We start from the raw sequence: 15522 nt of genomic DNA, 5'->3' as shown, positions 1-15522 counted from the left end.
TATGGCCAGCCTTTTGTTTCAGCCCTGAAACACACACACACACACACACACACACACACACACACACACAGACACACACACACGCACGCACACACAAGCCGATGCAAATATACACAAGTATGCACCGTATTAAGAAATGTTAGACTCATGCACATACATCACCAGTCAGAAACCTGATCCCATGTGGTGATGTTTACAAAATGCTGCTTTTTAGGGCTGGGCATTAAATGTAATATTAATATTGACATCTCTCTATATAATTGTTGAAATAGTAGTAGTATCGAAATATTGTCTTTCACATTTCTTACCTCTAATTGAAAGATAAGTGATTTATTTTATACGTGTTTCTGCCATTTTTACTTTATTTGAGTGTAGACAGAGGGAAGAAAAGTGAAACATTAAAATGTATTGGATTAAATGGGATAAAAATCAGTCAAGTGCTTGATGACAATATTATTTTAATCTCCTTTGACCACCATTATTGTCTGTTTGAAAGTGACATCTGTGAGTACAGTTTATTACAACTGTCTGTGTCTGATATGGTTAAGACTCTTTCTGTCAATTGATTTTATGATTTTGCTCAATTTATATTTTTACTGAATTGTCCAATGTTTCAATCAATGGGACTGTAAATTGCTGTTTTTCTCTTTTAGGGCACAAATATCACGCAGGAAGTCCTCCATGCAAGAGGCTTATGTTTGTCACAGTGAATAGGTCATGGCTTAGTATGTGTTAATATTTGATGATATGCCTCTTCCCACGCTAACCTACAGTAGCAGAGCTAAAGATATATGTTCTAAGTAAAGGCGTCTATTTATGGCTCTGTGTGATGTGAAAGAGAAGAGATGCTGCTTTGAACCAGCTGTGTACCAGAAGAAAGAAGTGAGCTTTGCACCACAACCAGCTTCCCTCCTGTTATCTTTGGCAGCACTGACCGAACATCAGCGTGTCTGACACCACGGTCAGATCTGCCAAAGAGGAAACAACCACCAATTTACACTTTTATCCATCTAAGAATGGCCAGTCAGTGCCAGAAACTCAGGAAGAGGCACATTCTGTCTGTCTGGTTGGCATTAGATAATTATATGATCATGTGCATCTCACTCACGTAATGTGATCAAATCTTGGCTAAAAAGTAACCCACGGTCTGGTTTTGTTTTTCTGGGTTTAGCTGTGGTTCACTGATGCACTTTACTTCCACAAACAGGACTATTTCTGATAATCATTCTCTCGAGGAACCTGAGTACATCGAATTATGCATGTGTGAGACACCATTAAGACAGTTTTTTTCTTTAACTGTTGCATGTAAAAGTGCTTCCTATCTATCTCTACACAGCATTATAAAACACATGCAGGAAAGTATTTCTATATTTTTTACTTTATTTTTTAAAAGCCACTTAAAAGGGGGATGCACTGGAAGCCACACATTTTCAGGTTTTTTTACCAGCGGGTCATTTTTATGATCATATGCGTGAGACCGAAGAGGTCAAATGGAATAGTAATCCTCAATCATTGCAGAGCAGTGGCTAAGCAGTTAGCAGTTTTCTCTCACAGCCTAAAGTTCCTGCAGGTGTGAATGTGTTGTCTTAACAGAAAGCTTTTTAACCCAACACATGCTGGGATGTGGTGCCAGCCCCTGTACTGTACTGTAACCATAATGCGATGTTGGGTTGTTAAAAAAAGGATGGATGTATATTTGATTCATGGAAAAGGTGAGCTCCAATTAAAGGTAAATAAAATGAGCTTAATTGTACTGTGATTCACCTATTTTGTCAGTGAAGACAGTGGCTGCAATCTCAAAATCCTAAAAGACCCGTCAGCACATTTTAAAAAGTCACACAGCCCCCAATGTTTTCAATGAATGCACTCACTCTCTCTCTCTCTCTCTCTCTCTCTCTCTCTCTCTCTCTCTCTCTCTCTCTCTCTCTCTCTCTCTCTCTCTCTCTCTCTCTCTCTCTCACACACACACACAGACACACAGACACACACGCACACACACATATGGTCCCTTATCTTCATGTGTGTGTGTGATGTAAGAAAGGAAATGGAATCTGCTGAGAGGCCACGTAGACGATCTGGGACACAGAGCTCACAGACTAGACACATTTAGTTTGGGACAACATTTATACATCTAATGGACACTAGGACCATACAGCTAGTTCTTTTGCCTCTTGTAATTGGGAATGCCCAGTTTCTAATGGCCTGATCTGGTGATTAATTCACTCCATAAATGCAGCCTGTATCTCAGAATGTTGCGAAGGATGCAGTGACACCAGAGTTTATTTTACAGTTGAGGACACGAAGCAGATTTTAATTTCTAACGCCAAACTTCAAGCACGTTCTCAGTCGGAATCCCCTGATCAGGCATCCATGTGTAATGCGATTGTGTATTTATTAACTAATCATTAAATAGACTTGATGGGGACTTGATGGAAAGTGGAGAGAAGGCTCAGGGATTGAGAAAGAATGAGGAGACAGGTTTACATTAACACATGGGGTGGTCTTACACAAGACCCCCGCACACTGAGACAGCTAGAGAAACAAAGCAGGCAGGACACAGAGCTGGAAAATGTACGCAGTTAGACTCAAAGTGCACATCGTACAGTGTTTCTTGGTTCAGCTTGGAGGGATTTCATAAAATAGTGCATCTGAGCGAGAGCAAAACAGACAAATGGTTGTTTTTTTTATACCAACCACTGCTGTGATTCTTCTCAGGTTATCTTACGTGAGGTAAATGTAAATTGGTAACATTTTGTTTTAGATGTCCCATTGTTTGCTAATAACTTTTCTAGGTCGTTTCCGAAGAAGAACTGTTGTAAAACAGTGCTAATGATGGAGGAGAGACACTATTCTAAAGCAGTTGATGAGCTGAGTTCATTTTGTTGTATTGAGTTTATAAGCAGTTGTTAATCTTTAGGGGGGATTTACTTGAAAGTGTACTCAATAAAAACAGTGGGGTTATATTACAAATTAATGGAATTAAGTACTGGAATGTAAATTAAAAACTTTTAATTTGTCCGTGACATTTGAAATACATTTAACCTGCAGTTGACTGACTCAAGTTTTGCTTCACCAAAACTTAACTACAGTGCAAAAGGACAATTCTTACAGTACCTTTACTACTTGATGCCTATTCTTTCACAACTGTGGAAACAATGTGGGAAAAGTGAGCCTTCACTGCCCAAGCTATGAAATGCTTTATTGCCCTCTTGTCCAAAGTAATCCCCAAGTTGCAGTTACCGTGAAACTTTTAGTTATGCCTGCTTCATGTACAGTTGAGCCTTAATCTCCATTCCCTGCAGCCAAAACCTCTCTTACAGAACCTCCCTGTTCAGCTAGCTACATCTGTCTACACAGATGTAGTCACATTGTGACATATGCACACACACACACACACATGGACACACACTATAATTCCCACCACTATTCTATAAAGCTAGGGTATATGGAGCATGGTCATCCTTCCTTCCTGCTCCAAGATATATTGTCCATTATAGAACGGTGACTTTGCTTCAGCTGTTCTGATTTTTTCCACTTGTGTGCGACGGGCAATCCATCCAACAAATGGAAGGAGGCACTCCCCATGCGAAAGAGTGCATGTGTGTGTGACTTTGTGGAGGCGGGAATGATGGATCCAAGAAAGTGGGGGACTGCTGACACGGCAGATGGGAATGTTTTCATTTGGTTACAAAGAATTCCGGAGAGATCTGAGGCGAGGATGCAGGCTGAATAATGTAAGAACGCGGAATGTGAAGTGAATCCATCAGTGTTTAAGAGAGCAATCAGTGCTCCTGCCTCTCCTCGTGTCACAAAAGGAGATTGGCCTGTCCATCACACTTTTGGTTTCAGCACTGCAGGGGTTTCAGGGGATTCAGTGAGGATCGGGGCTGGTGGTCCGCCAAACACACAGTGAGCCTGCGAGGGAACAATCAACGACGAATGTCTCAAAACACTGTAGCTGAGATTACAAAGGAGCAACTGAGAAGATAAAACTAATTTTAAAAAAAACTTGAAAAAACATAAATGCAGATAAATGGTGGTGTTCACTAAAGACACCAGAAGTTAAAGTCAGTGATCAACACTTCTGACTCAATCCTGTTAAGCTTCCTCCTCACCGCGTCACATACCGCCCGGGGCGACAGGAACGTGGGTGGAGGAAGAGAGAGAGAGAGAGATGAGTGAAAGGGTTGAAGAAGAGTAAACAGGAAGGAGAAACAACAAGCTGAAAACAATAACAAGATGTGAAGGGAAAACTACAGTGCACACAACTATAAGAGAGCAGAACTAAAACAAAGGCAGAGAAAGTTGGGCCAAATCTGAACCAGCTGCTTAACTGGATCCCAGATGTGAGAGGCTGAGAGTCAACACACAGCAGCTCTCCTCCTAGTTTACATGAGACGGCTATGAGCCAGAGTGAACTGCATGACTATTTCATTTGTCACCTCAGGGAAGCTGTGTGCGAGCAGCACCCTCCATTTGACAGGACAGCTGTCCGCTTCTTCTCCTGGCTGTCCTCTGTGCGAATCTTTTCATTCATGCTTTGCTGCCAGGGTGTGTGTCCAGCCACACAATGTAACTCATGACACATTCAGTGTGTTAATGTATGAAATATCAGGCAGGCTACCAGGACTGCAGTAACGATGGAGACCATTAATCCCTCTTCACGTCCTGTATTCCATCCTCTGTCCTTGGTCTACACCTCCTCTGAGTCCATCCACCCGATCAATCCATCCTTCTGTCTATATGCGCCTCCTCTCAATCAATTATCTCCCCTATCCTGTCAGCCATCTATCGTCCCTCCAGCCATACCACCTTCTCTCCCTGCATCCTTCTAGCTACATGCAGTTAGAAGATAGACTCAGGTAATCTGAACCCAATCCGCCTTGCTGCTGCAGCCCTGACATTGATTCATAACCATGGAGAAAAGGAGGGGGAGCAGAAACAAAGGTAAAAGGGTGAGAGCAGGACATAATACCTGTAGGATAGATGTCAAGAGGAAGACAAACATGTGTAACTGCCGCAGTGAAAGACAGAATGACTGAGGGTAGGAGTGAGAGGGATGACAGATGTTGACAAAAGAGTTCTCACTCTTTATCTTTTTCTGTCTTTAATCTGCCAGTTGGTTAAACCAGTTGGGTTGTTTTCTGAAGGAGAGCGAGGTTTGCCAACACAATATAATACCCACATTGTGTGTGGATGACAAACATCCACTTGCGGCAAAACATTTCTTTTCACAGGAACATTGTAAAATTAGTCATACCATCGTCAGAGGCAAGGATTTCTTTGACCAACATGATCTTGTATGATAAACAGATGAACAACTGAAGAATGAATGTGTGTGTGTGTGTGTGTGTGTGTGTGTGTGTGTGTGTGTGTGTGTGTGTGTGTGTGTGTGTGTGTGTGTGTGTGTGTGTGTGTGTGTGTGTGTGTGTGCGTGTGCGTGTGTGTGATGGATAGACAATCTTGTGGAACTGGCTTGTCCCGATACATTTCTAACTTTTGACGTGAGCCACTATGTCAACAAGACCTGCAGTTGATATTTCATGGGAGAGTTTAGTTTTTAAATGGTTTTCCCTGACCAAGAAACGCTTCGGGAGGAGAAATGATTTACTGATCCTTTAACTCTACTGTATAAAGAATGGCAAAATTGTGTATGAGAAAATCCCAAACAAACAGAAAGCCACCATGAAGTTGAAAGTTCTGTTTCTGCAGACACAAACCTCACTGTTTTGAGACCTTTGTTCTCATCTAGGACCTCTTGATTCTGCAGCGTAAACCTTTCACCCTGCAGAACACAAGCGTAAAAATAGTTATGTGACACTATAGCACCATATGCCATAAAGAGTCTTTAATGTGCAAATATGCATGCTGTTACTGTACATGTTCAACAACCTTATGCATGTGTGCATATATGTACTAATGTCTTGAGAGGGTTTATCCATGCATACCTAAATGTGTGGCAGTCAGCCCAGAAGTCTGGCTCACTGTAGATACATTCCACGTATAACACGCCGGCTGGTCCTGCTTGTTTCCTCCAGTGTGATTTAACGACTTCCTGGGGAGCGAACTCTCCACGGCACGTCTTTAGGTTCACAGTTCAGACATGATTTACATTTTGAAACTCTGTCCGGCTAAATCAAAAGTCAGTCTGCTTGTTCTTCAGTCAGTCAAGACGACAAAAGATATCGGCTGATTGCCATAACGCGCCAAACCAGCAAATAGGGTTTTGAGAAAATGTTTAGTGAAGACAAAAAGAAGTGTTTAAACAGGACACCCAAGGAGAGACAAACGTTTCCCACTGAGAAAATACCATGTAGTGCCAAGATGAAGAAAGCAGCCCAGGAACAAGACGCAGGCAATTTACCTAATAGTTCTGATTTAACAGGTCTTGGCAGGATTTTAACAAACTCCACACCGAATCCTGATCTCAGTGGGAATGAATGATTGCAGTGAGATCTGTGAGAAGGTTCAATTTCTGCCACATTTTTCTCTCTTGTTTCAGATTTGTTCTGGGATAGGACCTCTACATCTCTACAATTATTCACATTACTATTATAACATCCTCAACTGCGATACTGACATATTAAATGCGCGCGCACAGAAAACTGCCAGCCAACAGGGGGCGATCACAATTTTTGGCTTCACTTTTTAAAATATCAATGAATAATTGATCTCAATATTGATCAAAATAATCCTGATTATCATTTTGTCCATAATCGTGCAGCCCCACACAAACCTAACTAACCTTGTGAATTGTTTTCCAATGTTTCATTTCAGGTCATTTCAAAATAGATTGACTGGTGAGCAATGTAAGTCATTAATACTTTATTTTCAGAGTGCATGCTCCTGCTGATGGCAATGTCTTTATTGAGGAAGTCATTACTCATTACCCTTTGATCTACCTAAACATCAATCCTTGCTCTGTACAGTTCTCTACAGTTGTGACCATTAAGTGACCTGCTTGCTAAACTTCTCCCATGAAACGCAACTGTTCAGTCATAGCTTAGCAATTGTAACTAAGCACCTGCTTTTATTTGGTTCAGGGAAGTTTACATAATACAAATATTGTCTATAATATAGTGGCTAACCAACTTATGAATTATAAACAGGTCATGATGCAGACCTTTTTCCTGGTACGTGCAGCTTTAGCCTAAATGTGTACAGCCATCATGTCCTTATATAAGAGCCTTTTACATGGTTCTTCATTTAAAATGATTCGGCTGGAGACAGAGTTTTCGACCATCTTACTGAGTTAGTTTCATCGGCTGTAGCTAGCAGTACACTTTAACCAACAAAATCCTGAGTCACCGGCTTGAAATTCTGTGTGAAATTGGAGACATGCAAGAATGACTCCTAAATTTGATTGGTAAAACTGCCCCCGCTATCATCATAAACTGTATATGCAATCGACAGATGTAGCAAAAGAAACTAAGAGGGAAGCAAAGGGTCGGTTGTCTGCATCAAATTGTCTTGAATGCACATCTGCACATACATTCATGTTAAATCCCACACCCCTTGCTGCCCTTAATCTGGAAAAATCAGAGCAAATTCTAAACTGCACTGCGGTTCAAGCATCCTCCTGTGTGAAGCATGACGTGTGCCACGACGACAGGTCTTAAAATAACCCCGGCTAGATTAGGTTAAAGGGTCAGATTGATATTATGGATAAACCCATTAAGCCATGGCGAACGGTATCTGAACTAGCAAAAATATTAATATCCTCCAACAAGCACAGAAATCCTCTGTGCAACAGATCGAAGGCTCACAAGTTCTTTGAACTGAAAATCCGACATAAACTGTGTCGCACACTGCTTCTGAATGGGAAGGGAAATTGTATTGAGGTTCTCAGGGTAAGAGGCTGATAGTGTGTGAGCTTTAATAGGGTGTGTAGGCTATCCACTTGATTTAATCAGAGACTGTGGTGGTTACTGATAATCCTATTTCATGTGTGGGTCCCCTGCTAAGTCTGTCGGCAACACGTGCAGCAGAGCGGCGGAAAATCTGCCGCACCGTGGATTCAGTGGAAGTGTCCACGTGCTGAACTGATGCTCTCCCATTGAACACGTCAAACTACGAATTGCCTGACAAGCAGGCAGGGACAGGAATATGAAAATATGACATGCCTACATGCACACGTGTATACAGCATCAGATCAGTACCAGCACTGGTAACAGAAAGCCTTGATGTTTTAAAAGCTCAGTTGTTGAAAATTGGTAGAAGGTAAAGCGGTTCTGAAGAGGCAGAAATCCCTGTTAAACCTTCCTGATGTGTTGTAGGTCTAATTCAATCAATCACCAGTGACGGGAGTGACGCAGATCCTGTTCACTTGATCTCATGTGAGAGGAATTCCAGATTTGTAAGCACACAAGCAATCCCAATCCGTGCAGTGCACACCATGTTTCGAACAAACAGGTCAGTAGACACACAAGATGCTGTGTGAGCAAATGTGCAGCTCCGGGGATGTTAAAGACTCTCAATCACTTCCTGAAAAATCATTACCGGCTCCAATATTTTTGGATTCGACAAACATCTGCAGACAGCTACTGTGTTCTGCCTTTTTTCTATTTGAACCCTTTTAGGTCTCACGGGATGCCACATGACTCTAATTCATCACTTATAATATCTGACATCATCTAGAGAAATCACTTTGACGCACACATGCTTTCAAACCAACAAGGGTGGGGCTGCCCTCTTTGTTCAACTGGTCTGCTGTCTTCAGTGAATTGTCTTTGATGAGGAGAGAAAGAGCACCACAAATATCTATATCAGAGAGGGTTAGACAAGCCATAGATGCTGGAGTGCCAATAGGATCCAACCTAGTAACCCCTATCCTCCTGCCCACTAACGCCACATCTCCATTGACACAAATCCTTTGAAGTAACCACAATTTTTCATGCTTCTGACATGAAAGACGGGTTTCCTGCAGTTCACAGTATGAGCGTTCCACCAAGGCATCTACCGTTACACACACAGACTGGGAACTCAAATATTTATGTGAACTGATGGGGGACGTCAGATGTTTTTACGAGCCCCGACGTTCTGCATTGTCTTTTTGTGACACTACTAGGTTACGGGAGTTTAAAAGGTCAATTGGTGGTTAAATGGTTGCTTCCCTGAGGAAGAGGAGGACAGTCACCTCCAATGTCATTAGGAGTTTACTAAGAGCTATCACCGTCTCCCTGATCATCTGCTGCAACCCAGCCCGTCAGAGCTTTTATCCCATAATAAAAGAACGTGTTAGTAGCAAGACTTGACGTCATTTAGAAATAGTGCAATGCAAATCCAAAATTATATATTGTCCAGTGTATATATATATTTTTAGGGTACACAAATTCAGATATAAAAAAGTACCCATGCAGTATTCAAAATCTATTCAAATTGCTAAACTGTATTAGTCTCGACCACACTGTTAGATATGTCCAGTTATATACTTTATGCAATTACACTGGAAAGTATATGCATCTCACAACGGCAAAAATAATGTAACAGAAAGGGGATTTAGATCTTTACATTATTTGCGGTTGGCTGCATTGTGCAGATTAAAAAACCCTTTGATCATAAACTTCTGCTGTTGCATAAGACCCACCACAGTGATATTAAACCTACATAAATACATCCTCCCCAGGTGTGGGACTACGTTGAGCATAAATAAATTGTTTGACCTTCCTCTACCTTCAAAGAAATGACTATTGATCGTAGGCCAAATCTCTAAAGATTAGTGTCAAAGAGACAGAATTCTCAAGCAGAGCAATTTTGTTGCCCTGGATGGAGAAGCTCCATGTATGGAGGGTAAGAGGACAGGGATTCTAGGCCAGCATGGTGGTTTTCTTTCTGTCACCACACATCTCCTGCGTACGTGGATGCATTAGGGAGAGTGGTTGGGAACGAGTGTCTTGACATTAGCAACTTAATGTGAGTGGTCTGGGATCTTTCGAGACGTTTTGCCAAGGACTTGATGTTGCAGAGAGGATCTATTGCCGGTGAAGTTCAGAGGGTCACGGTGTCTGTCAAAGAGGTTTTCTCCAAAATAAGTTAAAGACAAACAGACAAGGACATTGGGTGACAGCTGGCACTCCATACCTCTACGGCTTTAGTCCGGGACACTGTCCAGGCATCATTGACTTACCAAACATGCAGTTTATCAATGTCGGCCTACGTTGGCAACAGGTAATCTTATTCAGCACATTAATGCATTTCCTTTAGTGCTATAAAATCATCTGCACCGTTTCAAGGTCACTGTGTACAGTTCCATCTACTCCGCAAATAACACAACTGTGCCGCACTGTGTGTGTTTTCTGTGTTGAAGGGGCCAGATATGAGCCTCTCTCTACATCCTTGACCGAGTCAGAGGGAGAGGTAGTTGCCCTCCGAAGCGGCTGGTCACCTTTTGCAACAACAGCGCTACTTTCCCTAATCCGACAAGAGAAGGCAGCGTGGTGTATATTTATTTCACAGGCTGCTGGCCAACAGGACTTTATCATCTCAGATGAGCAGAATGATGATGTGTGTAAAAGGAGGATTAGAGGTGATGGTGACGCAGGCGGGGGAATAAAACTGTACAGACAGTTAGGAGAAACCAGGGCGCCAGACAAATATCTAGAGCATCAAGGAGCACTTTAATCTGCCAATAAATGGAGACATGCTTTTAAAATAATGCAGGAAATCACATATAAGAGGGGCCAAAAGCCCCGTTTTACATAGTGCTTTCAAATCTAATACTAAATCCAGATCAATAATGAGTTCAATAAACTTAAAATGTTCTTAAACTTCCTTTATTTAAGAATATATAATGATGTAGACTCTCGCTCTCTCTCTCTCTCTCTCTCTTGATTTTCAATAGCATGTATTCATGAGAACTCTTCAAGGCTACAGATTTAACTTTCTGATTGTGGAACTTAACCAACTGGGTCTGGAAGTGCAGCACAAGCAAAAACATGTTGTCTTTATTTGTAAGAGAAGGTGCCAAGAAAGGAATTGAAAAAAGAATCACTTTGGCTCAGCAAACGTAATAAAACATACCGAGCTTGTTTACTTATCACAGGGTTTAAGAGCTGCCTCTATCAAAAAAAGCACACAGACATGGTTGTAATCTAATATCTGTCTGGAAGTAAACATTGCAGGCACAGGGGAAGTACACACCTGACAGGTGCTTAATAGGAGCTGCAGATTTCAGAGTCCATGGAACTTGATAAATCATCATCAAACATACCTTTTGAACAGGCAATGGTGCTCAGATCAGATAAATAGAAGATTTAAACATCTGTATATATGTGTGGTTTTCAAATGTATTTAGCGCTTGGTGGCCATGCTTTGACATGCAGCGACATGAAGAGATTATTTGAATGAAGTCGACTAACATGCAGGTTTGACAACTTTCATGTGATATGAATGCGTGTAACACAATCCCATCCAGTCTTGTATGGGAAATGATTCCCTGTTGATGATTTATTACTCATGACAGTACATGCCAACTGGTTTTAGCATAGCCAAAGATTTAATGCTGAATTTGTTTTAGTAAGTAACTCATTTTCATGCTGTCATTTAGCAGTTCACTACTGCAACACAGCTTCAACAGTATTCTATGGTAATACCTTCTATGACTATATCTATATAATGCTTTATGAGGACTTATAAGGACAAGTATCATAATACTTCATAATTGTCACTCACCGACTTTTTGCAACAATCATAGTGTATTGTAATTCTCAGAGTTGTAATACATTATAATCTTTTTTATAAGTTACTCTAAGTTAAGTCAAAAGTATCTTTACAACGTTTTGTGGTTGTTCTTTCATATATTTAATAATGAAGAAAATAGAAACATTGACCACTTAAGAGTAACTTAAAATCCCATTATAGTGCATTTAAAAACAAAAGTATAATGTATTACAATTATGAGAATTATAATACACTATAATCCTTGCAAAACAAATACATGTTAGTGAGTGACAGTAATTATGAAGTATTATGATACTTGACCTTATAAGTCATTATAAAATGCTTTATATTGTTTAATGATTATTGCTATAACGTATTCTGAATATGTATATTCATTTATGTTTTGTGTTTACGTCATTTTGTTTTGAACTAAATTGTACAATAATATAAGCAGATTATATCGCATTATAAGTACGTTACTAATGCATTATAGATATGGAAAGTGTCACCGATTACACTTTTTATTAATGTTTTGAACTAAAATTCATTTAAAACCTGTTAAATTTTGGTTGGTATAAAATGGTGGTAAATGGACTTGTATAGCGTCCTACGACCACTCAAAGCACTTTTAAACTACATGTCATTCACCCATTCACACTCATTCACACACTGATAGCAGGGGCTACCATGCAAAGGTGCCACCTGCCCATCAGCACTAACTAACCATTCATACACCGCAGGCACTGTGATTGAAGGTAAAAACCCGCTGATAACGACATCCCCAAGACTGATAAGACTATTTCAGGTTGTCTATCCCATTTTGCAACAAAACATCCTATGCATCCAATCTGCCGATCTGTCTCCACCCGTCACTTTGTGAAATCTTGTTGACTGACTCATTCAACCTGTCTAGACAGCCTAATGCAGTTTACTCTATGTGGCCGAGATAAAAAAAGACAAAGAAAAACGACAGTAAAGAGGCCAGGCCGACAGGTGCAGCTGGTTCTCCGGATCTGTAAACCCTCAGCTGTACACTCACTGACCTGAGATACCCATCGCTAGAGGAAACATTTGCTTTTCCATAACCAGTATTTTTCATTTTGTTATTCGTTTGAATTTCGTTATTCGTTTCATTGGGACGTACTCGTCCCAATGAAACTCTTCTCGGTGTGGGATATTCAATGTAGCGAGCGGTGTCTTTTCACAGCACCCACTCTCCTCTCCCATTCTTAAATTCTCTGTCCTCTTTTCTCCGAGCTCCCATTTGTCTCACTTACAGCAGCTGTTGCTAGGCAACAGCTCACACCCGCATATGCATATGATTACTTATATCATAAGAAGGTCGTCAATGAAAGGACTAAATATAAAATAAATCAAAGGTTAATGTAATACTTGCTATTATTTACTTTTGGTAAAACTTGTTACACTTGTTTGTTAGCGGATGAGTGAGATTATCACAGTAACGAGCTAAACGCCTATCACTGCTCATCAAAAGATCATGCTCAGTCAATTGTTTTCTTTAGTTCTTTAATGACCTGGCAGGTGCACAGGGCTTTGTCTCAGGTTGTGTTACAGAATGAATGAATGCAGCAGGTGACAGCTGAATAGCAGGCAGGGCAGAGAAGAAAAAGGTACGAGATGAGAGGGAGACTGAACAAAAAGGTGTAAGTTATAGCCACACCAGACATATCCTAGAAATTCTTTCACGCTCACCTAATCAAGCATACGCACATGCAGGACCGGCACAAGTTAAGACCTGCAGTGAGAGGGTGTGTGTGAGCGGGTTTTTTAGCACCATGTGTGGGAAGACAGACAGACCGGCTCTCTGCTCTTCTTCTGTTTCTCCAGAATGACACAACAAAGAGGAGAAAGTAACCTGGGACACCAGTCATTACAACATAATGGAAAAATCTGCAGTCACTGTCTTTAATTATATGGCAATGTATAGCAATGGTTGCGTTTGCTCTTTGGACAATGCCTTCTTTATTTATTAGTAGTTGTTTAGGCATTTAGAATAGCTCCTGGATATTTGTTTCATTATATCTGGAGGTAAAACTGTGCACTGGTTTCAACTATTACTCTCTTTTCTTTTTTTTTTTAGCAGGAAACAATGTGTCTGTTTAGATAAACACAAGTATCCTGAGCGCTGTTCAGCAGAGTGTCCAGACAGCCAGAAACCAAACCCCAGACAAACCTTCACCGACAGATGACCAGAGAAATCGGGATAATATCATGTACACAGAGGAATGAAAAACAAGGTATCTCATGCTCCATGTTACATCGTAATCCAAATGTGATCCAAACCAGGATACGGATTTTCACTACCATCATTATGATCGCAGTATTGCACAACATTACATTTTCCCTACTGCAAGGAAACATCAGCTTCCTTTGTCAGTGTTGGGATTTTCCAAATAGCAGTCTTCATTAGACCATGGGAAAGTGAACCAGGCAGAAAACGTCCCTTCCTGTGACCTTACGTCGCAACCATCCATCACTGAGGCGGGATTTAAGCAGCAAATTCAGTGTCTGTCTCTCTCAGCTCTTTCTCTTTCATTCCACTGTCTGCTTTATCACTCAAATCACAAACTATCTGTGAGTCGCACAGCGTTCAATAAGCCGGACAAGTTGTGTCTGAGAGAGAGGAAGAGGGAGAGGGGAGCAACAAAATGACAAACACAGAGAACAGAGAGCAAACAGGCAACAGACGCTGACATGAAGGAACAGAACAGAAGACAGAGACACAGAGAAAACGGAACAAAATATTTGACAATAAACAGTATAAACCCACATCCTGCTCCTTTTGAGTGAAACACTGAATAAATGACACTACCAGACAGTTTTTCTAACATAATTAACATGAGATCCCTGGCCTACATGCTGTTAGAACTTCCTCTGCTGGTTTCTAATCGGCCTGCTCAGGAGTGCCAGACTGGCACGTGGACTCAGTGTGGCTACAACCCTCCAGCGGGCAGGCAAGGGGCCGAACAGCTGGATCTGTGCCCAGGATACTATCTCCGTCTCCTGCAGAGAGAAACTCCTCGCCCTGATGCCTCTTTGCCAGCCAGGCAAAGACTGCTGCTGCAAGGGCATCTCCTCTCCAGTCTCCTACCACCACCTCCGTGAGCAAATGAAAAGACTGCACTCAACCTGTATGCCATGCTGCAACAGTCATCCACACACAGGTGCCTCCCATCATACACTCTCACTTGTTATAAGGCCACATTAGAGGAGTGCCCCTTTCTTATTCAGTGCATATCAGGTGGTTTATTAAAGCATGCTGGAAATCACTTATCATTTTTACACTAAAGCAAAATGGATCCTCACTGTGCGTGGCAATGAGTGTCCCGATCCTCTCATATGTGCTGAGCTAACCCACATTCAAAGATCACATTGGAACCAGTGACACACCCGTGTCTCCCACAAATGCATCACAATGCAAATACATGTTTTAACAACCAACCAAATGTGTCATTTAAAAAAAATCTGGATTTTGACCAATGCAAAAAAAAATACCAAATTGAAAGAAACACGCCATGCTGTTGAACACATGAGCGAATCATCTTGTATCACTGTTGATGCCAACACAAACATGAGCGGAAAGCGGTCAGTCCCCATCATAAAAAAAAATCATGCGTAAAAGAAGGTGTGCCATTTTTGCGCACCGCTGTGATGTGTCTGCGAGGAGCAGCCTTACCTGAATCGGGGTGAATCTTTTATACATTCTTCAAAGTCCACCGTCATTTTTGCGTTTTATCGTGTATTCCCACTTCAGTCTGCCAATGTCATTGCCCGCGGCGGGATGTCGCTTGAACCGTGCGGATGGTGACTGGTGTCCCCTGACGCGCAGCAGTCTGTCGCCTC

At 41.4% G+C, this 15522-nt stretch overlaps 1 protein-coding gene across 1 annotated transcript in view; it reads right to left on the bottom strand.

Moving 5' to 3' along the window:
• Window positions 1-15522, bottom strand: part of acap3b (ArfGAP with coiled-coil, ankyrin repeat and PH domains 3b) — a 51857-nt gene extending 36335 nt beyond the window's left edge. Inside the window, exon 1 of the mRNA XM_079156948.1 lies at window positions 15356-15522. Within this exon, the coding sequence (XP_079013074.1) occupies window positions 15356-15402 (47 nt within the window). The 5' untranslated portion in view covers window positions 15403-15522. The remainder of the gene's footprint in view (window positions 1-15355) is intronic.

The sequence above is a fragment of the Pholis gunnellus genome (genome assembly GCF_910591455.1).
Source record: "Pholis gunnellus genome assembly, chromosome: 3".
Classification (NCBI taxonomy): domain Eukaryota; kingdom Metazoa; phylum Chordata; class Actinopteri; order Perciformes; family Pholidae; genus Pholis; species Pholis gunnellus.
This window is presented reverse-complemented; position numbering and strand designations above follow the sequence as displayed.